The following is a 27,225-nucleotide window of genomic DNA, read 5'->3' on the forward strand; positions in this document are numbered from 1 at the left end:
TAGAATTGTACCCTTTATTTACTATCGGCTCTCTGTTCTTTCTACCAAAATGAATCACTTCACGTTTCTCTGCATTGAACTTCATCTGCCACCTATCTGCCCATTCCACCAACTTGTCTATGTCCTTTTGCAGTTCTGCATCATCCTCCTCACAGTTCACAATGCTTCCAAGTTTCGTATCATCTGCAAATTTTGAAATTGTGTCCTGCACACCAAGGTCTAGCTCATTAATATATATACGCAAGGGTCCCAATACTGTCCCCTGGGGAACTCCACCACAAACCTTCCTCCAGCCCGAAATCATCCATTAACCACTACACTTTGTTTCCTGTCACTCAGCCAATTTCGTATCCATGTTGCTACTGTCCATCTTATTCCATGAGCTATAACTTTGCTCACAAGTCTGTTGTGTGGCACTGCATCAAATGCCTTTTGAATGTCCATGTACACCACATCAACTGCATTGCCCTCATCAACCCTCTATGTTACCTTCTCAAAAAACTCCAGCAAGTTAGTCAAACAATATTTTCCTTTAAGAAATCCATGCTACTTTTTTAATTAACCCTCATTTGTCCATGTGACTATTAATTTTGTCCCAAATGTTACAACTGCAACGGGAGCAATGCACTGTTAATTCAGTCCCATCACTCCACAGTTCACAGCATACCATTTAAACCTTTCCACCCAACCAGAAAGCAGCCAAATCAAATACTCTAGTAACCCCCGGAACAGAACATACCAAACCAGGTATCTTTAGTCAACAGCAAATTAACTATTTATTAAAACTAATTCTTAAACACTAATAAGATAAACCTATGCCTAAAGACCTTATAACTTCTTACTTTAATCTAACTCCCCCATCCATACACATACACTCAAAAGTAACAGCAGCTTACCAGTTTTAAAAGTGGTGTTTTTTAATATTAGCTGTGTCTTAAGAATAAATAAAATAAGTAAGTCTTTGTGGATTACGCTCCTGGTGAATGAAGTATTCTAATGTGGAAATAGTCAAAGGCACTTGAAGTCTTCACGCGTTTTTAATGCAGTCGTTGATTCTCAATAGGCATTCAACTCTTCAGCTGCAGTAAGCATTAAACAGTTCTTTGAACTACGAGCACAGCAATAAGTCAATTTGAATTTTAAAACTGACAGTATCTCAGTTGAAACTTTATTTTGAATTCCAGCAAACTCAATCAGTCCAGACAGATTCAATCTTGAAGCAAATACTTACTGGCTTAGAAGTAAAAAAAACGGAATTCAGCAATACAAATGGTCTCTTAAAAGAAAAGGCGTTTTCTTAGGGGATTAACTTGGCCTGTAGCTCCTTGTAGAATTTCTGCTAAAAAAAAATTAAAACAACTCCTTTCTCTTCAGTATGCTTCGCTGGTGAGTCTGGTTCAAACTGGTTTTTGCCAGTTCCACACACAAACAGTCAAGTGGAAATATTATACCATGTGACCTCTCTCTCCTGCAGTTGCGCAGGGTAACAAAAGGCAGCTGCTGGCATATTGCCTTAGGAATTCCAGAACTTTCTCTCCCTTAAAGGTGCACTGTTCTTAACAGAATCTTAAAGGCACACACTGTATTTAATCCAAGGAGAAAAATAATTACAAGTCTGTGACACGAATTATTCTTTCTAGAAATTTTCCCACCACCGAAGTTAAACAGACTGGCTTGAAGTTGCTGGGCTTATCTTTACATCCTTTTTTGAACGAGGGTGTAACATTTGCAATTTTCCAGTCCTCTGGCACCACCCCCGAGTCTAAACCCTAAAACTGTTGCAGTGATATTCTCAATATTTGAGTTGTTCAGCTGGGTTCAAGTTAGCAATATTTCCATACTTGGAAGGAAGGACAAGAGGAAGACTTTTTTTATTTGGCTTTAAGAATGGCCAAGGTTCTTTTCCTAGCCCCTAAAATATAGCCTGTCATGTAATAAACAGCTAACAGTAGCAAACCACTTCATATACCCTCTTTCCTAATCAACTTCATCTCTCCTGCATGGAGAAAAGGGACAGAGGACCTGCCCTTGGGCAGAACACCACCATGGCATGGAATTAATAGTAGTAATAGAGAAGAATACGGTCCTGCCATCAGGTGGCACAGAAGTGCTCGAGGCGGCCAACATCCCCAGCTTATACACACTACTGAGTTAGCGGCGCTTGAGATGGCTTGGCCATGTGAGCCGCATGGAAGATGGCAGGATCCCCAAAGACACATTGTACAGCGAGCTCGCCACTGGTATCAGACCCACCGGCCGTCCATGAAAACGTGCAAACGCGACATGAAATCCTGTGACATTGATCACAAGTCGTGGGAGTCAGTTGCCAGCGTTCGCCAGAGCTGGCGGGCAGCCATAAAGACGGGGCTAAAATGTGGCGAGTCGAAGAGACTTAGTAGTTGGCAGGAAAAAAGATAGAGGTGCAAGGGGAGAGCCAACTGTGCAACAGCCCCGACAAACAAATTTTTATGCAGCACCTGTGGAAGAGCCTGCCACTCTAGAATTGGCCTTTATAGCCACTCCAGGCGCTGCTTCACAAACCACTGACCACCTCCAGGCGCGTATCCATTGTCTCTCGAGATAAGGAGGCCCAAAAGGAGAGAAGAATGCAATCTAATTTGCCTCATCCTCCTAAATCTCAGACATATGGGGCCGAATTTTAGATTGGCGACAGGGGTCCCGGCAATGGACTGCAAGGCGGGGTGGGGGGCAATCCTGCAAGTCCTCTATCAGAACCCCCCAGCCGAATTCAACAGCGGGTAGTTAATCAAATTCCTGACTTCGAAGATGCTGTCCTTTTAAGGGACAAGGTCCCATCCCAAGAGCTGCCAGCCAATCAGAGAGCCGGCAGCTCAGCAGTACCAGTAGCACCAAGCGTGGTGGCCACTGCTGGTACTGCAGGAGGCCCAGAGCAATGAACATGGAAGAGACCGCAGGACCAAGGTAAATGGGGTCGGGGTCAGGGTCCCCGGGACCTGGTGGGGGTTGGGGACAGTTGGTGAGGGCGGGGGGGGAGGGGTGGGGGAGGATCAGTTTACTGCAGGGGCAGCCATTACTGCCAAGGGACCGTTTGTGGGCCACAAAGGAGGGACCACCCCCTCCCCCCCAAAAAAGCTCACTAGGAGGCTGCCAGGTCTCACCTGGTGGTGTCTCCACACAGCGGCAGGCCCCTCTGAAGTTGACTAAATGTGAGTGGAGGCAGGAAGCCATTCTTAAGTGGCTTAATTGGTATCTCAACGGAGGTCCCATTCTCTACATTGCTAGCCGCTGACAAAATGACATGGTATAAGGACAATGTCGGGCATGTCATTCAAAGCCACCCCACCTCCCAGACCGCATCCAAAGGCCAAATAAAATCCAGCTCATGGTTATTTTGAATGATCATTTTGATTTTTTTTTGCAGAATATACTGATACATATTTGCATATCTTGTATTTCAAGGCAATCATTCCCATTTTTCAAGAGCATGTGTTGAATAAATGACAAGACTGGATTTTTTTTGCTGCTCTAATGAACGAACATACAAAATACTCCATAAAATTGGATTTGATCAGCACTCCAATAATGCTGAAAAATATTTTTATACATTAGGTTTAATAAATATAGAAATGTGCTGCTTTGAACACTTCATCCTTTTGATACTGTAAATGAAAGTATTGCTCCAAGCTATACATTGTTCCTTTCTCAATTGCAGCCAGTCAGTCAGTCAGTGACAGCTGCATGAAATATATATTTATCCTGCATATCTCCTAAAAATAAAATTACATTTGGTTTATGTCCACACTGGGTTGGCAATGGGTGCAGGACTATTTGCGCTCATTTAGCCAGACACCACGGCCTGGGCTGACTGAAAAAGACCCAACCAATTTAGCAAAGGGCCAAACACCCATGCAAACCAAGGTTGGACCTCTGCCCTGCTACATGGATTATCACTTTGTCAGTTTCACACCTGGAAAAGGAGTGCAACAATGTTGAGTTTAAACCCAGATGGTCAGAGAACATCTGTGGAGAGAGAAACAGAGTTAACCTTTCAGGTCAATGACAGTTCTAATGACCTGAAACATGAGCTGGATTTTATTCTGGTGGCAGGCGTCCCTGTGGCCACTGCTGGGACTACAGATGGCGGCAATAGACTGAGTGGGGTTGGGGCTCGCTAGGGCCGATTGGATAGGCAGGCCCCAACGATTGAGGTGGGAGGGGAGTGGAGTTGGTGAGGGCAGGGAGGTTATGCTGCAGGGGAGGTCATTGCTGCCAGGGGGCCCCTCCATGGGCCACAGGGTAGCCGACTAGGATGCCCCCTCTCAAGCCGATTTCACTTGGAGGTCGCTGGGTTTTACCTGGCGGTATCCATGTGCCGGCGGGCTCCTCCGATGTTGGCTACATTTTTTTTATATTCGTTCATGGGATGTGGGCGTCGCTGGCCAGGCCAGCATTTATTGCCCATCCCTAATTGCCCTCGAGAAGGTGGTGGTGAGCTGCCTTCTTGAACCGCCGCAGTCCATTTGGGGTAGGTTCACCCACAGTGCTGTTAGGAAGGGAGTTCCAGGATTTTGACCCAGCAACAGTGAAGGAATGGTGATATAGTTCCAAGTCAGGATGGTGTGTGACTTGGAGGGGAACTTACAGGTGGTGGTGTTCCCATGCATCTGCTGCCCTTGCCCGGGGAAACTTTTAGAAAAAATAATTTGGGACAAAATTAATCGTCACAGGGAAAAATGCGGGTTCATTAAGGAAAGCCAGCATGGCTTTCTTAGGGGAAAATCATGTTTAACTAACTTGCTGGAGATTTTTGAGGAGGTAACAGAGAGGATTGATGAGGGCAATGCAGTTGATGTGGTATACATGGACTTTCAAAAGACGTTTGATACAGTGCCACACAACAGACTTGTGAGCAAATGTATAGCTCATGGAATAAAATGGATGGTAGCAACATGAATACGAAATTGGTTGAGTGACAGGAAACAAAGAGTAGTGGTGAATGGATGTTTTCGGGCTGGAGGAAGGTTTGTAGTGGAGTTCCCCAGGGATCAGTGTTGGGGTCTTTGCATTTCCTTATATTATTAATGAGCTAGACCTTGGTGTACAGGGCACAATTTCAAAATTTGCAGATGATACGAAACTTGGAAGCATTGTGAACTGTGAGGAGGATCGTGTAGAATCCAAAAGGACATAGACAAGTTGGTGGAATGGGCAGAGAGGTGGCAGATGAAGTTCAATGCAGAGAAATGTGAAGTGATTCATTCTGGTAGAAAGAACATGGAGAGACAAAATAAAATAAAGGGTACAATTCCAAAGGGGGTGCAGGAGCAGAGGGACCTGGGTGTATATGTGCATACGTCATTGTAAGTGGCAGGACAGATTGAGAGAGCCGTTAATGAAGCATACAGTATCCTGGACTTTATTAATAGGGGCATTGAGTACAAGAGCAAGGAAGTTATGTTGAACTTGTATAGACACTATTTTGGCCTCAGCTGGAGTATTGTGTCCAGTTCTGGGTGCTGCACTATAGGAAAGATGTGAGAGAGTACAGAAAAGATTCACGAGAATAGTTCCAGGGATGAGGAACTTCAGTTATGAAGATAGATTGGAGATGTTAGGACTGTTTTCCTTGGAGAAGAGAAGGCTGAGAGGTGATTTGATATAAGTATTCAAATTCATGAGGGGTCTGGACAGAGTAGATAGGGAGAAATTGTTCCCACTCGTGAAAGGATCGAGAACAAGAGGGCACAGATTTAAAGTATTTGGTAAAAGAAGCAAAAGTGACATGAGGAAAAATATTTTCATGCAGAGAGTGGTTAAGGTCTGGAATGCACTGCCTGAGAACAGAGAACGGAGAGGAAGGTTCAATTGGAGCACTCAAAAGGGAATTAGACTATTACATGAAAAGAATGAATGTGCAGGGTTACGGGGAGAAGGCGGGGAAATGGAATTGAGTGAAATGCTCTCTCAGAGAGCCAGTGTGGACACGATGGTTTGAAAGGCCTCCTTCTGCACTGTTACAATTCTGTAATTCTGTGATTGTACTTTTAGGTGGTAGAGGTTATAGATTTGGAAGGTGTTATTTAAGGAGCCATGGTGCGTTGCTGCAGTGAATCTTGTAAATGGTACACACTGCTGCCACTGCGCATCGGTGGTGGAAGGAGTGAATGATGTGGGTGGTTTTCCAATCAAACGGGCTGCTTTGTCCTGGATGGTGTCGAGCTTCTTGAGTGTTGATGGAGCTGCACCCATCCAGGTAAGTGGAGGGTATTTCATCACACTCCTGACTTGTGCCTTGTAGATGGTGGACAGGCTTTGGGGAGTCAGGAGGTGAGTTACTCACCACAGGATTCCTAGCCTCTGACCTGCTCTTGTAGCCACAGTATTTATATGGCTACTCCAGTTCAGTTTCTGGTCAATGGTAACCCCAGGATGTTGGTATGGGAACTCAGCGATCATAATGCCATTGAATGTCAAGGGGAGATGGTTAGCTTCTCTCTTGTTTGAGATCGTCATTGCCTGGCACTTGTGTGGCCTAAATGTTACTTGCCACTTATCAGCCCAAGCCTGGATATTGTCCAAGTCTTGCTGCATTTCTAGACGGACTGCTCAGGAGTCGCAAATGGTGCTGAACATTGTGCAATCATCAGCGAACATCCCCAATTTTGATCTTATGATTGAAGGAAGGTCATTGATGAAGCAGCTAAAGATGGTTGGACCTAGGACACTACCCCTGAGGAACTCCTGTAGTGATGTCCTGGGAATGAGATGATTGACCTCCAACAACTACTTCGATCTTCCTTTCTGTGAGATATGTCTCCAACCGGTGGAATGTTGTCCCCGAATCCTATTGACTCCAGTTTTGCTGGGGCTCCATACTCGGTCAAATACTGCCTTGATGTCAAGGGCAGTCACTTTCACCTCACCTCTTCAGTTCAGCTCGTTTGTCCAAGTTTAAACCAAGGCTGCAATGATGTCAGGAGCTGAGTGGCCCTGGTACAACCCAAACTGAGCGTCACTGAGCAGGTTATTGCTAAGTAAGTAACGCTTGAAGGAACTGTCGATGACACCTTCCATCACTTTGCTGATGATTGGGAGTAGACTGATGGGGTGATAATTGGCCGGGTTGGATTTGTCCTGCTTTTTGTGTACAGGACATACCTGAGCAATTTTCCACACTGCCGGGTAGATGCTGGTGTTGTAGCTAAATGCCAGTGGAGGTGCGAAGCAGACCTTAAGTGGCCTTAATTCCATCCCAGCAGAATTCCCATCTGCCATGCTGCCTCCTGCGAACAAAATGGCATGGGGCAGGACAACATCACTCCTGCCATTTTGTCTGCCCCGGCTCCTGCCTCCACCTCCCAGCCCGTCACCACAGGCCCCTGAAAATTCAAGTGGTTAACTCTGTTCTCGCTGTCTGAGCTGCTAAGTATTTTCAGCATTTTCTGTTTCAATTTCAGATTTGCAGCATCCGCAGTGTTTTGCTTTTGAATTTAAACCCCGCTAGATTGCCCAATATTCAACAAAACAAGGATCAGACTACCGTTTCATCCTCAATGTGCACCATCAAGAGACTCAGCTCAAGTTCTTAACGGTGGCCGGAATCATCTGCCGCCACCAAGGTCAGCGGCGGGCGAAGGAAGCTGCGCCCGGCCCACGCCAGCCACACCTTGATGAGCCGGCCGCAATCTTCCATGCGGCAGCTCATTTGAATGGATGAGGCGGCCCACCCCACCCCCCCAACAATCACGTGAAGGGGCGGCCCGTCCATCCCTGGCAATGGCATCAGCTGCCTGTGCACTGATTCTCACACCATTTTTAAAGGGCTTTGAGCCCTTCTGGTGTATTTAAAGATTTGAAGCAAGATTTATAAAAACAAATACACACAGTATTTTTGTCCCTCTCCCACCCACCCATCCCCAATAACCATTAAATTTATTACTTGCCCTCTCCACCCCAAAACACCTGCCTGGTTCACCTGACCTTTCCCCCCGGTCAAAGTGCATAAACTATAAACTTTACCCCTTCCCACCATCACTTCCGCCAATGAGAATTAGTTACCACCGTTTCCCCACCCCCGCACAAAAAAAGTTCCCTGCTCCCCCTCCCAACCAGTGTGGCGCCTCATTTCCCCGGATGGGGATCCAAAGACGCAGGAGTGCCGGCCAGCGGCATCAGGATGACATCAGGATGGAAGGCGGCGGCGTGATTACCATTAATGCAGGGATGTAAATTTATTCCCATACGTAAATGGTGGGCCAGGCCCTCACAGCGTCAGTGGTGGGACTCATGCGGAGGGATCTTTAGGTGGTCCCCCCCACCTCGCCACAGACCCTGATGCCTGGGGAGGGGCGGGGGGGGGGAGTTAAATTCAGCCTCAAATGTAGATCACAATTTTAAACAGAGCTTAATTCTATTCAGAAGATGGTAATTTCCATATTTTCCAACCAAGGAAATGCTTTGAAGTTTTCTCAAACATGTGCTACCTCGCAATGTGAAAAATCAATTTAGTGCCACTGATTCTCCTTCATTTAGTACACATGTTGACCTCATAACTGCATGTCATCTGCAGCTTTTCTTAAGAAATTCTGATCAGGAGAAATTTTGCATGCCAAATATTTGACTTGCTTATCACTTTACATGTCTGCTTTCCCATGAAATAATGCATAAGGAGCTCTAATGGGTTAAAATCCTGCATTTCCGGTGCAACGTTTAAGAAATTCCTGTCCATAATTTTAATTAGGGTTTATAGTTTTATTGCTAAAGATGCTTATTAGCTTTAAAAGCCACATTTCTGTGGAAAAATATAAAGTAAAACTACACACAATTCACAGTCATGGTACCACTGTATCCTATTATCTACAGACATTAGATAAGGGACACGCAACAGCAGCACTCAGCAAAATGTAATAAGTTGCAGTCTATCTGCAGCACAGCTGCAGATGGATGAGAAAACCCAGCATATGATTGTGGTCAGAAGTTAAGTGCCTAAAATTTGGCATGTTTCAATTTGAGTTAAGTTAGAAGCAGCATCTTTTTACAACATGCCTACAGCTCCTTTGAGTGCCAGGACAGAGCTTCATCTGCTAGCTCGGGTGGATGTAAAAGATCCCATGGCACTATTTTGAAGAACAACAGGGCAGTTATCCCTGGTGTCCTGACCAATATTCATCCCTCAACCAACATCACAAAAACAGATTATCTGGTCACCATCGCATTGCTGTTTGTGGATGTTTGCTGCCGTGTTTCCTATATTACAACAGTGACCACACTTCAAAAAGTACTTAATTGACTGTCAAGTATTTTGAGACGTATGGTGGTCGTGAAAGGCGCTATATAAATACAACTCTTTCTTTCATGCAGTGGGGTATTTTTGGTCTTCCATCTGGACAAAAAGCATCAGCTAGGTAGAGCACAGGGAAGAGAAATCAGAATGGGGAGCTTCACACACCTGGAATAAAGCCCACATAATTTTTCTGCTATCTAGAGTGGTGCAGTGGTTAGCACCGCAGCCTCACAGCTCCAGCGACCCAGGTTCAATTCTGGGTACTACCTGTGCGGAGTTTGCAAGTTCTCCCTGTGACCGCGTGGGTTTCCGCCAGGTGCTCCAGTTTCCTCCCACGGCCAAAGACTTGCAGGTTGATAGGTAAATTGGCCATTGTAAATTGCCCCTAGTATAGGTAGGGGAATTGAGGAGATGTGGTAGGAATATGGGATTAATGTAGGATTAGTATAACTGGGTGGTTGATGGTCGGCACAGACTTGGTGGGCCAGTGCTGTATCTCTAAATAAATATCATTTTAAATGGAAGACAAATCGGGTAGATTCCATTATTGGTTTGGCATCCTCCCAAGCCAACCATCCTCTGCTCAGGCAATGCCTTACAATCAATCAATGAAGCCAAATAGTATAATGATTTAGAAGGACATCACTCCAAACCAATCTCTGGCTCTTCTAAGCAGCCAGTTACAAATTCCGATTGGAAAACATGTGAGAAAAGACCTATGTGCAGAGGTGCAGAACTGTGGCATGTTACTAGAGCCTAAGCTCATCCTTCTCCTCACATTCACTATGTTGCCAAGGCCACTTTCATTTTATATAGCATTGTGTACCTCAGGTCTATCCACTCCCTCTCCATTGGTGAGACCCTAATTCCCACTTTTATCACCTCACAGCTGCACTTTTCCGCCACTCTCCTATTGACCATTCCTCCTACCATTGAAACTATAAACCATCCACATCATCCCTCATCAAGCTCTACTAACTTACCAAGTCCCAGCGAAAATCAATTTCAAGATTTTGATCTTTACCTTCAGATATTTCCATTGTCTTGCCTGTCTCTAGTTTGTCTTCTCCTCCAGCCTGATGAGCCTGCATGCACCCTCTGGTCCTCCATCGCTGGTTTACTTTTTGTTCCCCAACTCCTCCATTCCAACATCAGTGGTGGTATATTCAGCCACCTTGTCCCTTCAATGGAACTTTCTCCCTCAACATCTCCACTTTGTTCCCTCCCTTATGTCCTGCAAAAATCTCCATAACATCTATCTCTTGTGACTGTGCTTCTGCTTCTTCTCAACATTTTTCCCTCACCCAAACAGTCCCCAGCAAGGTAAGTAAGGATTTAGGAGAGTTTGGTCAACAAGTTTGTGATCAGAAGGGAGCCTGGGGCAATAAGCCAAAGGTATCTTTATGGGGCCAGGAGGAAAACACCAGGCTATGTTTGAACATGCCAGTTTGGGGGGTTGGTGTGGGGGGGTTGGGGGGAAGCAGTTTCCGCCTGCAAGTGTCAGGTAGCCAATTAAGCATCTTTAGTGGTTTAATAGGGCCATTCTGCCGATGCCAACTGGAATTTTCCACTCGGCATGTGGGCCCCACACTGAGGCTGAAACCCAGCCAAGGGATGGAAATGGCCTCCCAGTGGCAGACTGGGGGCCAAGTGCTCAGCTATTAAAGTTAAATCTGTGTCCCCTGGTCTTTGCATCATCAGCTAATGGGAACAGCTTTTCTTCTTCTACCTTATTTAAACCTGTCATTATCTCATAAACGTCCATCAAATCTCTACTCAACCTCTTTTGCTCCAACAAGGATAACCCCTGTTTCTCCAATCCATCCTTGTAGCTAAATTTCCTCATCCTGGAATCATTCTGGTAAATCTCCTCTGTAGGGTAGTCAAACCAGCATAAAAGATTGTGGAATTTTAAGTGCAATTTACATTCAGCGCAAATCGAGTTTCTGTGATCATTTGCTCCAATCTAAAAACACTACACTGGCTGTCAGCCCGACCCATAAAACTGCCCATACCTCCAGATCAAATTAATCACCATGGTGAGTTTCCACTAATTGCGCCCGTTTGCGGGCCTTCAGGAGGCTCTTAAAATTAAGCTGTTTTCTTTTAGGGGCAAGGACACTAATAGGTACATTTTAAAATAGAATCATAGAGTTACAGAGCACAGAAATAGGCCCTTCGGCCCGTCGTGTCTGTGCCAGCCATCAGGCACCTATCTATTCTAATCCCATTTTCCAGCACTTAGCCTGTAGCCTTGTATGCTATGGTGTTTCAAGTGCTCATCTAAATACTTCTTAAATGTTGTGAGGGTTCCTGCCTCTACCACCCCTTCAGGCAGTGTGTTCCAGATTCAAAACACCCTCTTGATGAAGAAATTTTTCCTCAAATCCCCTCTAAACCTCCTATCCCTTACCTTAAATCTGTGCCCCCTGGTTATTAACCCTCTGCTAAGGGAAAAAGTTTCTTCCTATTCATCCTATCAATGCCCCTCATAATTGTGTATGGCTCAATCAGGTCACCCTTCAGCCTTCTCTGATCTGAGGAAAACAACCCTAGCCTATCCAGTCTCTCTTCATAGCTGAAACGCTGCAGCCCAGGCAACATTCTGGTAAATCTCCTCTGCACCCTCTCCAGTGCAATTACATCCTTCCGATAGTGTGGTGACCAGAACTATACACAGTACTCCAGCTGTAGCATTTTATACAGCTCCATCATAACCTCCCTGCTCTTATATTCTATGCCTCGGCTAATAAAAGCAAGTATCCCATATACCTTCCAAACCAACTTATCTACCTGTTCTGCTGCCTTCAGTGATCTATGGACATGTACACCAAAGTCCCTCTGTACTTCCTGGCATCTTACCATCCATTATATACTCCCTTGCCTTCCTAGTCCTCCCAAAATGCATCACCTCACACTTCTCAGGATTAAATTCCATTTGCCACTGCTCTGCCCATCTTACCAGCCCATCTATATCGTTCTGTAATCTAAGGCTTTCCTCCTCACTATATACGACACCACCAATTTTCGTGTCATCTGCGAACATACTGATCATACCTCCTATATTCACGTCTAAATCATTAATGTACACTACAAACAGCAAGGCTCCCAGCACCGAACCCTGTGGTACACCACTGGTCACAGGCTTCCACTCGCAAAAACAACCCTCAACCATCACCCCCTGCCTCCTATCACGAAGCCAACTTTGGATCCAATTTGCCAAATTACCCTGGATCCCATGGGATCTTACCTTCTTAACCAATCTCCCATGCCTTACTGAAGTCCATGTAGACTACATCAATTGCCTTATCCTCATCTACACATCTAGTCACCTCCTCGAAAAATTCAATCAAGGTCTGGAAATTATCTTAGGATGAAGGGAATTCACCACCGACGTAAGTGTCGGTGGCGAACCCACTTCCACTGAGCCCAGGGATCCGTCCCGTATTTTACGGATCCGCGGGCTTTAATTGTCCCAAGGTGGGACTTCCACCTGCTTGAGGGAAGAGGTCCCGCCTCAGTGAGCTGCCTGCCAATCAGCGGGCCGGCAGCTCAGTCCCAACAGCGCCATCGGGATTGGTGGCCACTGCTGGAACTGCAGCTCAGCCAATGGATCCAGGAGTGAAGGTAAGTTGGGCTTGCCTCACCAGGCAGATCGGTCCTTCCCTGGTGACGCTGGGATGGTCGTTTGTGGGGAGGGGGTCATCTTGGGTCCTGGGGGTGGGTTGGGAGGCGGGAGCGGCCCTCAATCGGGCACCCTGTGCCTGACTGCCATGGCACCCCACCACCCCCCCCCCCCACCCCGGGGGGCGTAAAGGGCGGCAGTTATCGCTGGGCAGCTTTTCACATCCCCAGCACACCTGCTTGCCTTGGGTAAAATACCCGTGGTGACGGGCGCGGGCCCTTAAGTGGCTATTCAGTGGCCACTTAAGGGCCTTGATTGGCCTCGTGCGGGTGGGCCATTCCCCCCCCCCGCTCCCGTCACCGCCGTAAAGTCGACCCGAGGCGGAAGCGGGGCGGGTAGGCCTCCCAGAGCCTCCCACTTAATTTTACGCCACCCCCCCACGCCACAAACCAACCCACTGGGGCGGCATAAATTTCAGGCCCCAAGTTTGTTCGACACGATCTCCTTCTGACAAACCCATGCTAACTATCCCTGATTAATCCCTGCCTCTCAAAACTGGGGAATAATCCTGTCCCTCAAAATTTTTTCCAATAGTTTCCCTACCACTGATGTTAGACTCACCAGCCTGTAATTATTTGGTTTATCCCTGCTACCCTTCTTCAATAATGGTACCACATTCGCTGTCCTCCAGTCCTCTGGTACCTCTCCTGTGGCCAGAGAGGTTTGAAAATTGTGTCAGAGCCCCTGTTATCTCCTCCTTAGCCTCGCATAACAGCCTGGGATACATCTCATCTGGACCTGGGGAATTAGCCACTTTTAAGCCTGCTAAGACAGCTAATACTTCCTCCCTTTCAATGCTAATTTGTTCAAGTATACCACAATCCCCCTCCCTGATCTCTACACCTACATCGTCCTTCTCCATAGTGAACACAGATGAAAAGTAATCATTTAAAACCTCACATATGTCCTCCGGCTCTACACACAGATTGCCACTTTGGTCCCTAATGGGCCCTAACCTTTCCCTGGTTATCCTCTTGCCCTTAATATACTTGTAAAATGCCTTGGGATTCTCCCTTATCTTGCCAGCCAGTGTTTTTTCATGTCTCTTCTTCACTCTCCTAATTACTTTTTTTAAGTATCCCTATATACTTTCTATACTCCTCTAGGACATCAGCTGTTTTCAGTGCTTTGAATCTGCCAAAAGCCTCCTTTTTTCCCTTATCCAATCCTCTATATCCCTTGACATTCAGGCTTCCTGGACTTGTTGGTCCTACCCTTCACCTTTACAGGAACATGTTGGCCCTGAACTCTCACTATTTCTTTTTTGAATGACTCCCACTGGTCTGATGTGGACTTTCCTACAAGTAGCTGCTCCCAGTCCACTTTGACCAGATCCTGTTTTATCATATGGAAGTCTGCCTTCCCCCAATTCAGTACTTTTATTTCCGGTCCATCTTTTGTCCTTTTCCATAACTACCTTAAATCTTAAAGAGTTATGGTCACTATCCCTGAAATGCTCCCCCACTGACATTTCTACCACTTGTCCAGCTTCATTCCTCAGGATTAGGTCCAATACCGCCCCTTCTCTTGTAGTACTTTCTATGTGCTGGCTCAAAAAGCTCTCCTGTATGCACTTTAAGAATTCCTCTCCCTTTAAGCCTTTTGCAATAAGACTATCCCAGTTGATATTGGGGAAGGTTGAAATCCCCTTCTATTATTACCCTATTATTTTTACACCTCTCTGAGATTTGCCTACATATCTGCTCCTCTATCTCTCCCTGACTGTTTGGAGGCCTGCAGTGCACTCCCAGCCAAGTGATTGCCCTCTTTTTGTTTTTAAGTTCTACCCATATGGCCTCATTTGAGGAACCTTCTAAGATGTCATCCCTCCTTACTGCAGTAATTGACTCCTTGATCAACAGTGCAATGCCACCTCCTCTTTTACACCCACCCCTGTCAAGCCTGAAGATTCTATACCCTGGAATATTGAGCTGCCAGTCCTGCCCTTCCCTCAACCATGTCTCTGAGATAGCAATAATATCATATTCCCATGTGTTAATCAATGCCCTCAATTCATCTGCCTTACTAGTAAGACTCCTTGTGTTAAAATAGATGCAATCCAGCCTTGCATTACTCGCTTGTGCCTTAACAGGTTTATATTTGCTCTGCCTTCCAGACTGATGCAGTTTCCCTTCGATATTTGACTGTGCATCACCCCTTACTGTATCTCCACTCTGTATCTCATCCCCCTGCCAAATTAGCTTAAACTGCCCCCCACCCCCCCCCCCCACAGAACTAGCAAACCTCCCAGCAAGGATGTTGGTCCTGTTCCAGTTCAGGTGCAGCCCATCCAACTTCTCCAGGTCCCACTTTCACCAGAAACAGACCCAGTGATTCAGGAAACTAAAGCCCTCCCTCCTACACCATATCTTCAGCCACGCGTTCATCTGCTCCATCCTCCTGTTCCTATACTCACTAGCACGTGGCACCGGGAGTAATGCAGAGATTACAACCTTTGAGGTCCTGCTTTTTAATCTGCTACCTAGCTCCCTAAATTCTTGTTGCAGGGCCTCATCCCTCTTTCTACCTATGTTGTTGGTACCAATGTGTACCACGACCTCCGACTGTTCACCTCCCCCTTCAGAATGTCCTACAGCCACTCCGTGACATCCTTGACCCTAGAACCAGGGAGGCAACAACTCCATCCTGGAGTCACGTTTGCGGCCACAGAAATGTCTGTCTGTACCCCTTACGATAGAATCCCCATCACTGTCGCCCTGCCACTCTTCTTCGTCCCCTCCTGTGCAGCTGAGCCACCCATGGTGCCACGAACTTGGCTCTTGCTGCCTTCCCCTGAGGCATCTCCCCCAACAATATCCAAAGCGGTATATCGCTTTTAAATTTTAAGAAAATTTGCTAAGAATTAATTTACTAAGAAACGGACTACACAAATATAACTAGTAAAATGGTTCTGTCCAGTTTTTTTTAAAAGTTGTTTTCACTTATTTAAGATCAGGTAGTGGAAAAGACACTATGATTAAATGTGCTGAACTAATTTTCTGTTACATTAATAAATTTGCACCAGCTTAGCGCTTTTAAACATATCAAGGAATATTTTTAAATACAATTTTTCAAAAATTCCATTCTAAAACATTGCCCAATTGTGCTGGTTCATGGCAAAATGTTTGAATGGAAAGTTGAGGGGGAAAAAACCTTCTCAAACTAACAATTTTGAGTGGAGTTTGCATGTTATTCGCCAATTGTGCCCAAAGCTAAACTACAGCATATTTCTCCAAACCTTAATTGACACGAGTCCAAACGAATTCATACTTTGAGTGTGCTTTTACTACTTGAAATGAGAATTTTGAGTGAGACACCCTCAATTATGCAGAACTATCTTAAAATCAACTTTAAGACAGTCAAAAGCTGTTCCAGAATACATCAAACGCAGAACTTCTTGTCAATCGACTGCAAAATACCTCCTAATGTCTGTGGTAATAATGTCACAGTTGTTCTACAGTAGCAGCACTATTGCACTGAAGCTTATAATCTCTTGTTGCTAAGAAAGACAAAAATTTTGCATGGGGAAAAAATGGTTACCTTTCTCTTTGCCAGGAAGAACCTCAGTAAAGATTTGTAAGCAAAACGTTTTCAGAAACACATTTCTAAATACTGCAGTTCATCAAGATGCTTATACTGAATTCAAAATAAAAAAAAATACCCTGGTCAGTTTAGAACTAAACATATATTACAAAAATGATCTACTGAAAGCAAAAATCCACATCAAAGTTCACAATACCTATATCCTCAAGATACTTTTTGGATTTCCAGTTGCAATCTTCTGCAATAGGATGGCTAGCAGGGGGGTCCTTTGACTCTACGTTGTTACTGTCTCTCTTTGTTTCCCCTCTGAAAGATAGCAGAATGATTCAACAATCAGATGCAAAAAATCAACTTTTCATGGCTAAAACCTAAGTCACTGTTTGAAGAGCATTTTTATAAATCATGCAGCAAAACCCTTTTGAAGATCATTATACTTTTTTTTTCAAAATATCACTGAATCAATTTTTATTTCTCCAGAATTCTTTGTAAGAAATTGCTGTAATATTGAGCACAATAAATAGACCACCATTTTGGAAAAAATATCCAAATCAATATCCACTGGAAAGGATGCAGCCATTTAAAAAAAAAGCAAAGAATTTCAGGAATTCAGAGGCACTTAATGGACAGACAACTGGGAAGAGTGCAATGGCAGTGTGGCAAACACTGAGCCAGCTGTGAAAATTCATAGCATTACTGTGATCATTCTTAAAATATCATTGGCCAAGGATAAGATTGTATTGTTTCTAATGCAAAGAAACGTTTGGACACTTCTGATGTCATAAAGAATGATACAAAAGAATGAAATAATCCGTTCTGATGAAAGGTCACTGACCTGAAACATTAACTCTGCTTCTCTCTCCACAGATGCTGCCAGACCTGCTGAGTATATCCTGCACTTTTTGTTTATATTTCATGATACAAAAGAATATCTCTTATGATAAAGCTATTAATTGGGAAAAAAACTAGAACGCAAACCTTTGTTTATAATGTGAGGAGATCTTTTGGGAAATATATGGTTAATGCTCATTATTGTTTTGTGTTTTATTTTTTTACCTCCTCTCTACAGAAGCACTCATTCCTGCTGGGTACAATTCCACTGGCATTTTCTTAAAGTAGTTGTTCTTTTTGCTTAAGTCTAAGACCTGGAAGCTTAGATTTTATGACAGGTATTCCCTTAATTTAAGTGGGTTACCTTCAGCACTAAAATAGCACCAATTGGAAAATCTAAGCTTGAGTGCCAGCAAGCTATTTGACTGCAAGAATTAATGTTAATGTTTGTGCATTTTCCAGGGTTAGTCACTGAGTGGGAACCCACACTTATTTTTGCTGTTGTTTTGTCCAAGGTTATTGAGGTAAACTGCATTGCATTTACCACTGATATCAGTGGACTTGGAACCTGCTGGGCATCAAGCCTGGAACAAATAACATTTTTACGAGAAATGTAAAACACACATTAAACCTACACAGACTGAGAAACCTGTGGTAAACTATGATGATGTAAAGGCTGCAGAATTTTAATGGAAACTGATGTGGCTTTTTATCCAATTTATCTACTTCAAGTGACAAGACTGTTCCGACCAAGTGAGAAGGGGTCTAGGGGTTCCCTCTCAGCCTTTGCCTGGTTTAACCGTAACAGGTTTTAATTTTTAAAAACACTGTTTTTAGCTCCCCCTCAGTGAATCCTTGTTCACTGCTTTCCAATTGCAAGGCAAAGAAATCAAATCAAACATGTTTTCTTAGATTTAAATAAGAAAAGTGGATGTTTATTAATCTTAAAGTCTAATTCGGTTAACGACTACAAATATGCAACGCGACCACACTAGCATGCATACACGATAAACACAACATGCAGATAGAGACAGAAAAAGTAGAAGGAATAAAAGGGAAAAGTTTGAGGTGATATCTGGTAGTTATTTACGGTCCTTTAAGTTCAACGTGGAGTCTCTGGTTGCCGGTAAGTCTTGCTGTTCGTTGGGGCCCAGTGCACGCTTTAACTTGTTTTGATGTTGGGGTCTTTTCTTTCTTGAGGTTTAAGCGACTTCAGTGGGTCTGGACGCTTGCGAGAAAGTGACAGGCAGCCAGCCTGGTTCAGTTACAATCTGCAGTCTGACCCCCAAACTGTCCTGTGTCCAGTTCAAAAAGCCTGGACAAGCCAGTTAGTCATGTGACCAGCTTGCTTAACCACTCCTGCATTTGTGGATTCCAAAGCTCTCGGTGGGGGGGGGTGTAATGCTGTCTCCCAACTCAAAAAGATGTGGATCACCATTGCCCAGCCCCACCTCTGTTAACTGAATCAGTGAGCAATTCTTTTGTCTCTCCAAGCACTGTCCCTTAGTATGCAAATGTCCTCCAGCCAAGTGTCTGGTGATTTCTTATAAAACAAGTCATTTCTTCACTCCAGCAACAGTTTAAAATTAATGTTCATATAACAAAATTAATATGGCTCATTCTTGGCAGGTGGGGGTCTTCATGACAAGACTTATTTTGAAAACAATGGCTCATTCAGATTTGCAGCTGTTCCATAATTAACACAAATTCTAATTTGATAGGATTTACAGTTAATTAACAAACATAGTTCCTTTAAGACTACAAAAATAGTTCACACTTTATCGTATCTCTCATTTAGTATGAACATGTATTTTTAAAAATGATCAGTGATAATATAAATAGCAAGCAGCAACTGAAGTTAGGTCCAATGCAATATTTTCTGTATGGCTGTGGCCTAGCTGACCTTTCAACTAGTTGGTACCATCCAGTATAAGCATGAATGTTCTCATTTTTAACCATGACCTTTTAAATCTGTGTGAAACTATGGGCTGAATTTTAACTTTTGGATTCACTTGCAGAAAGGGAGGCCAGCAGCAGGCCAAGAACTCAAAAGTTCGTGGAGTGAGTTTGCACTGCCTCTTTAACTCAGCTACACTATTAGGTTTCCTGACCAATTGGAGTGGGTGGGCGTGATCATGACCCGCATCTGACCATTCAAGCGTCAGTATTTAAATGAATGCCAGCAAGGGACAGGATGGATCCATTCTACAATTGTCAGGAGAGAGAGACAATGGCTCTACTGATGGAGTGTCAACATGGGAATACTCTGAGCTCTCTGAGACATCCCTGGAAATCATGCCTTGGCTATAAGGGCCCGAAGAGAAATGTGGTTCCCAGTGGACAGGAGGAAGAAGCCAGCCTCTCAAGCAAAACAAGCATGGCTGGATGCGGCTGAGGAGGGATGCAGTAGGAGTGTGCTCACGCGCTAACGGATACAGTGGCACAAGAGGTTCAATGACCTCATCAGGACAGGAAAATGAGTCACATGCCAAATTCAAGTACCAACCTCATCACTTTTACTTCCCAACCTTCTCCTGCAAAGCACTCCTCAGACCAACACACCTTGCAGCTCCATCCATTCCTCTCCCTCGAGGCACATCCTCACACCTCCATCTGAACAGCCAGCATTGACACTCATCCTAATCTTACTGCCATCTCACACCCATCCTTCACAGTTATCATCCAAAAATGTAATTTCTTCCACTCAACAAATTCTATTTCTCACGCTTTTGGCTCTCTTCTTTCTCTCCTTGCAGGAGATGAGAGCACAGAGCACAAGGGAGAGACAGAGACCCGGGGTTAGCCCTCCAGCCATTGCCACAATGACCTGTGCGGAGGACAACACACTGGAGATCAGGAGAGTGTGAAACTGCAAGGCCACTGGAGATGGGGAGATGGGGGTCTCCCAGATACCTGGTGACAGAATTAGATATCACATAGCCAAGTGGCACACAACACTTGCTTATGCTGACTTGATGTTAGCAGCCCCGAAATGTGATCATCTGCACAATAATGATTTTGAACTCTTTCACCTTGTCAGTTCTAATTCATGCTTTTCATCACTCATGGGTCCTTCAAGTGTTATGCAGGAGCTGGTGCAAGAGAAGCTTGCTCTCTGAGGAAGCCCCATCACACAATTCATGCTCACCCTCTAGCTGCTCAGATACACATGATTCATTGGCCCTCCATGATAGGTAAGTCAGGTTGTCACTTCTGAGCAGGAGCAGGTATTAGAGACAGCGTCAGCAGTGGAGAGTCCATGTCAGAGAGCGCAGGACTGGACACAGATGTTGAGAATCCGGGGATTGGAGGTGGAGGTTGGGGGGGGCGGGGGGGGTGTCACTCACCAAGAGGACTATTCTACAGCAATAGCAGAACATGTCTGTCAGCATTTCCAGAGGCATGGAGAACTATTGGAGAGAGTTTGTAGGAGTCTGTCTCTAGCATGAGTTTCATGTCACAGTTCTTTGTGCTGATGTCCACCTCCATGAAAAGAGTGGTCACCTGCAAGGAGAATCAAACACGGCAGGCAACCAAATGCAGGCTGGCCCTCACCAATGGTCTCAGTCTGCCATTTTAAATAGGATGGAGGAAAGCCCCTCCCTGGCCATTCAGCGCATCACTGAAGTGCAGTAAAGTGCTCTCCAGCTCTTGGCTAGCAGGGAAGTGCAGGTGGGTTTTGAGATGAAGCAAAGGCACATGGAACTGAGAACTCTGCTCAAGGCGCTCCCATTCCTCTCTCCTTGCCCACCACCCCACCCCACCCAATCCCATCAAGCTCACTCTTGTCCCAATGGCCTTTTGCCATTGCACAGGTGCAGGTGGGACATTCTTTGCTAGGGCCCTCATGGGGTCGAAAACCCAGGAGATGTTCGCCACAAGCATCCTGCCCCTAGCTCTGCTGAAGCCGTAGGAGTAGCACCATGTAGAAGTAGTATGAAAAGAGAGAAAAATTTTGTAGTTTCACAATGGAAATCACTTGGGTGTTTAGAAGTGTTTTAGATTGTCACTTTTATTGTTAACGTTAATGCACCATAAACTTTATTTCAAATCTCTATTGTCCAGTCTTCCCATTGTAGCCATCAGACTTAAGATGAATGGAATGATAAGAGTAGAAGATAAGCAGTGGGAGTTAGTGAAATGGAAGGATTATTGATTGTGGGAATGCATTGTGTTGGGGGTGATGAGGGGACAGTGGAATGGGTGCTGGACTCATGTGGTTCAGCGTTGATGGGCCATACCATGTCTGTATGAGTCCATCCTAAGTATCTCTGGCACTAGGTAAGCGGCTCCAGGGACCCTGGCCGCAACAGGCTCCTCCTCCTCCTCCAAAGATGCAAAGCTGACATCACCTTCCTCCTCTTGCAGCCCCAGTCCTCTCTGCTACGCAATGTTGTGCAAGGTGCAACACACCACCATCTTTCAGGAAACCCTTGCTGGTGCAGACTGAAGGTTGGTCCACCTGCCTGCCGTCGGAGCCCCATGGTGGACACAAAATCCAGCCCGTAAAGTGAATATAAGTAGCATCCCTGGCAAACATGGCACTGGTCAAGATGAAATGCACTTTTGTAGCAGGTTATGAAGTCCTGCAGATGTCACCAGCAGAGCTGGAGGTGGAGAAATTCAGGGCTGTGATGAACTTGACCGTCACTGGCAATGCGTGCCCATCCAGTTCACTTGGGAGGAGGTCTTGTTCCAGGAGGCTGCAGATGTCAGCAATAACCTGCTATGAAAACATAAGGCTTGTGAGGCACTGGTGCTCAGTCGTGTCCAGAAAGCTGATCCCCTGCCTGTATAAGCTCTGATCATGGTTGGGGGGGAGGGGTCACACCTCCTGCGAGCTGGAGCTCTGCATTCATCCCCTCTGTGCTGTATAGTGGTGGGTGGCAGAGGAGAAGGCAGCTGGTGCTGCCTTTGGTGTTGCTGCTGCTGCTTCCCTTGCTCCTCATCAGAGGTCCAAATTAGGGCTGCATAAGCTGCTCCATTCTGATGAGAAAGCTGATAGCTGTGGAGTGCAGATCAAAATTAAAAAGTCCAAGGTGTCAGAAATGATCTCCAAAGTCTTAGAAATCACCTCCAAAGCAGTCAAAGTACATTCTCAGAACAAGTCCTGTCAGCAAAAGCCTTTCACTTGGCAAAGAAGTAGCTGACATATCTCTGCATTTAAATACTTTCCAGCCTGCCAATTTCTCAGCCCCGTCAATCCCTGCTGTGCTCTTGGCTTGTTGGACCTGGTGAGTTTTAAACAGCCCATGAAACCTGTGTGCTGGCCGTTAAAGCCAGATCCAGCATTAAAGCTGCAGTCAATTTTTTTTTTGCATAGCTATCTCTCAGACCTACCTGTCCTACAGGGATTTCTCAAATCGTTAAACGCTCACCTGTTAAATGTGGAAGTCCTGCCAGGTTCCCGACTCACTGGCATTTTTTGCTTCTTTAACACCCAGCACACACCAACACCTGTCTCTTCCTTGCAGGTTCAAATTCCCCCCTATATACCAATTTTCTTTGCAGCAAAACTATTTACTTTATTTCACACCAATGATTCGGATATAGGGTTTGATGTCCAAATTTGCAGATAATACCAAAATAGTAAGCATATTAAGTAATTCTGCGGACCAAAAGTAAGCTGCAAGAGGATTGTCATAAAATGGTGGAATGTGAACTAAGTGAAAGATATGTCAGTAAGTGTGAGGCAGCACATTTTGAAAAAAGTAGTAATAATTATTCTGTAGGTGAGGAATCCATAAAGTGCCTTTACAACACTGCTTGTGGGCCAGGAAGTGCTAACCTGCTTCCTTCCTTGTGATTGAACAATCCCCACCCTGAGCCCCCGACCCCTGCCGTGATCTTGCGCCCTCCACCCTTTGACCTCCCCATCATTGCATGACCTCTCCCATCCCCTCAATCCATGACCTCTCACTCCCCACCCACAAAGCGCAACCTCTCTTCTCTCCCCGCCGCCCCCACCCACCCGCCCCCCCAATACATGACATCTTTTCTCCCCACTAGTGCACGGCCTCTCTTCTCCCACCCATCCCCAACGCAGATGTCCTCCCTCCCCCAATATGCAACCTCTCTCTTCCTTGCAAAGTATGACCACTTCCCCGCCTCCCACTGCCCCCCCCCCACCCCACCCCCTCACCCCACAACCATTTTGTCCCACTACTGCCCGATTCGCATTGAAAACCAGGGTGGAGGGGTTTTCATAAAAATTGTAGCTCACAACATCTGCAGTAATTCAAAATATTAGGAGAAAAATAAGATCAGGCGCCAGTGTTTTTCTTCTTGCATATTGTCAAATCAATTCACACTGAAAGCTTGACACTTACAACTGGAAACAACTTTTTGCAAATGTTCCCAACTTTAGAATAGAAAGCTGTCCAAGTCTTGTTTTTTTTTATTAGTACATGCCTCCGCAGTTACAAAGTCATATTGAAGCACTAAAATAACTGATTGTTTTCTCATTTATTATGCCATAAAAATGCAGGCCATAATAACCCCCTTCTAAGACTACCCAGAAAATGGAATTTGGGGGTGGTTTTACTCATACAAAGGGCTTTCAGTTTACCTTTTTAACCTCATAATATTAGAAACCTCATGTTGGGAGAAAAGTCAGACATATTAGCTCCAGCTGGGGTTGTAGATTTGGGGGAGTTCCAAGATACATGTAACCAGCATGTGCGGGCCTTGCATTAATATTTAAGTGAAGGCAATTGGTTCCACGCTGAATTTCAGAGTGTCTGCCAACTGGGTGCATCATTGCTGGCGCAGATGAGGCCTTCTTAGTGGACCCCCTTAAAGATATTCGGTTACTATAGTGCCTGTATTTTAATTTTTTTTTCGGGACTCATTTAGAAAGTTGCGCATCCATCAGTGTTGGTGCCCTGATGCTGCTCTTTTGCATGATTATGTACAAGTGCACAACAATAAATGTGGGAAAGTGCCAAAATGCTGCAATCAAAGTAGCTTTGGCTGTGTCAGCTCCCAACTGCTGCATGATCTAAGTGAATCCTACAGGTCCCAAAACACTGCTGCTATTCATGCAAAAGTGAAGAACACACTCGCCTTTGCCTTGCTCCCGATACGAGGATACATCCTCCTTCAAGAAAAGCCAAAGACAAGCTCAAGCCAAATTTTACCATTCTCACTACATTCAGGCTATTGTTCTAAACTGTAAATATACTCCAATACTTCTTCAGAGCTAAATATTAAAGCCATCTACAATGACACAGATGTGAGCTCGAAACAAGGAGAAATTGTTTCCAGTGCCAGAAGGGTCAGTAACCAGGGGGCACAGATATAATTGGCAAAAGAACCAGAGGCGACTAAGAAGAATTATTTTTACACAGAGTTGCTATAATCTGGAATGCACTGCCTAAAAGGATAGCGGATGAAAATTCAAAAGGGAATTGGGTAAATACTTGAGGGGGAAAATTGGCAGGCCTATATCAGCAGGGCTATATTGAAAGAGCAGAGGAATGGGATTAATTTGATAGTTCTTTCAAAGAGGGGTCGGCAAAGGCACAACGGGCCGAATGGTCTCCTTCTATGCTGTATCATTCTACGATTTGATACACTACAGCAGGATATTTTAACATTTACTTACTCTCCCTCCTCTCCTAAAGCAGCTCTACTTTGGAATGAACATGTAATCTCACTTGTACCAGATGGAAAACAGAGCTATATCTCACTCAAGTTTCATTCAAACAAGAAACATGGGGCTGTGGGCAGTTTTTCCAGGTAGCTTAAAGATAGTGCACACTGCTCTTGGTCCAGCAAGTTATGGGCATATGCTCTTAGCCTCAGCAGGATGCAGGCCACCTGCAAGATTTCCCCCCAGGCTTTGCTACATCCCGTCATGATTTGTATCCTGCTAACGTTTTGTGCAAACGTAAATAGAATGCAGCGTATTGTCTCCAAAAGTTTTGCAGGAGGCAGAGACTGCATTTCCTTCTAACCAACACTTTAAAAGTAGCTAAATGTTCCAACTTCTTTTTTCCTTCTGAACAGCTGCTTGTAAAGGAAGGATACTAAGAAGAAAAGAGGAAGCATCCGATTCTCACTATTTCTCGCCTCTAAGGATGCACCAGATGGGCATTTGAGTTCGTAGTTAAGGAAAGCTATAAGATTCATTAAAAATACTAAAAAATGTGGTGACCAATTAAATTCACAACTGTGGTAATGTTTCAACAAGTCATGACATACTATGGATTGACAACTACTTTCCCAGAGTGAGTGAGAAGTTAGAGCTTTTACAGTAGCGGAAAAATCAATATTTTCCCTGGCGTGCTATCATGCTGAACATGGCAGCCTGTTAGAGTGGCATTAGCTAAGATCTAACGTTATTGTTTCTACCCAATCTCTAAGGAATAGAATTATGCATGTTGCTTAGATAAGGATACATGGAAAACAAGAATAAATACCAATGAGCCGATAAGGAAACTATAGTAAAAGGTCTTAATTTTTTTAATGTGAGAATTAGGGGTGTGAAATTAAGCTCAAAAGTGCCTGTTGTTTGGGTGCTATGGGTGCTGTTCAAGGACCAAAATAGCATCCGATGCACACACGCACACTTCTGCTACAAATCACGCCAGACGCCATCTTGGTGAGGGCTTTGGGCACGCACGCAGCTAACATCGACAGAAGTATGCAAAGCAGCAGATCATGACGTCAATCAATGTACAGTGATTTGACACTAGAAATGCCATCTTGGAGTTCAGTGGTCCAGCTAAGTCCTCGGGGCTTGACTTCTGACATTGACTTCCACAGCTATCAACGGTATATCTGAAGTGCTTGCTGCACCCCCCCCCCCACTCCTCTCCACCTCCTCCATCAAGACCTCCAATGCAGTGTCTGAAAATCTTGGAGACCATACTCTCCCATGTTGTGCTGTTCCCCATTGGTTCCCAGGTCAGATTCTGCCTTCACCACTCCCTGCTCCAGCCAGAATGCTTCTCCTCTTTAAGAGGTGAAGGCTAGCTTTAACAATGCAGGCTAGCTTTAAGTGGTGCTAAAAAATTATAATTTTTGACTCCTTGCTGATGCATGCAGCCAATCAACAGCTCAGTTAGTGCTGGCTGGATGCAGAAATCATTCCAATGAATCTGCATTTCAGTCACGAGGTGTGGATTAATGACGCATTGTGATCTGTTCATCCATTTTCAGGGACTGTCAAATTTAACCTTGATGTATTTTTATATCAACCACACTGTTTCTTTTTTAAAAAAAACTATTTGTTCTCAGGATAGGAGAATGGTGGGGATGTGGTTGGGAATATGGGGTTAATGTAGGATTAGTATAAATGGGTGGTTGTTGGTCGGCACAGACTCAGTGGGCCAAAGGGCCTGTTTCAGTGCTGTATCTCTAAATAAATAAATAAAATAAAAATATAGATAGTGCTGACAAAGTCACATTTTTATTGAGTATCCCCAGTTGGGCCACCTTGAACTGTTGCACTCCTTGTGCTCATGCTGCTCCCTCAACAGTGTTAGGTAAGAAAATACAGAATTTTGACCCAACAACAATGTAGAAATGGCAATACAGTTCTATCAGGATAGTGTGTGACTTGGAGAGGAACTTGCAGGTGATGGTATTTTATGATCTTGCTGCTTTTGTCCTTCTTGGTGGCAAAGGTTGGAGAACTGGGAGGCATTGTCAAAGTAAACTTGATAAGGTACTGTAATGGGTCTTTTCGACTATATACTGTACCACAGGCACTTTCGCATAACACCAGCTGAGCACCTCTTGTAACAATGTCCATTCTTTCACTCGAGTCATAGAGCACACTGCCAGAATTTTGAAGCATGCACCATGCACGGAAGGAGCAGTGATGGAACAATCAATGAAATGGAATAATTATGAATTTAAAAAAAGTCAACTGTTAAACAAAATCACAGGAACATGG

At 44.7% G+C, this 27,225-nt stretch overlaps 1 protein-coding gene across 9 annotated transcripts in view; it reads right to left on the reverse strand.

Moving 5' to 3' along the window:
- The window catches only part of LOC137383841 (neuron navigator 1-like), a 719,754-nt gene that overhangs the window by 454,674 nt on the left and 237,855 nt on the right, over positions 1-27,225 (reverse strand). For all 9 annotated transcript variants that reach the window (XM_068057140.1, XM_068057137.1, XM_068057136.1 and 6 more), the window contains one exon: positions 16,690-16,799. In XM_068057140.1, coding sequence (XP_067913241.1) covers positions 16,690-16,799 — 110 coding nt within the window. The remainder of the gene's footprint in view (positions 1-16,689; positions 16,800-27,225) is intronic.

This window comes from Heterodontus francisci, chromosome 25, assembly GCF_036365525.1.
Source record: "Heterodontus francisci isolate sHetFra1 chromosome 25, sHetFra1.hap1, whole genome shotgun sequence".
Lineage (NCBI taxonomy): Eukaryota > Metazoa > Chordata > Chondrichthyes > Heterodontiformes > Heterodontidae > Heterodontus > Heterodontus francisci.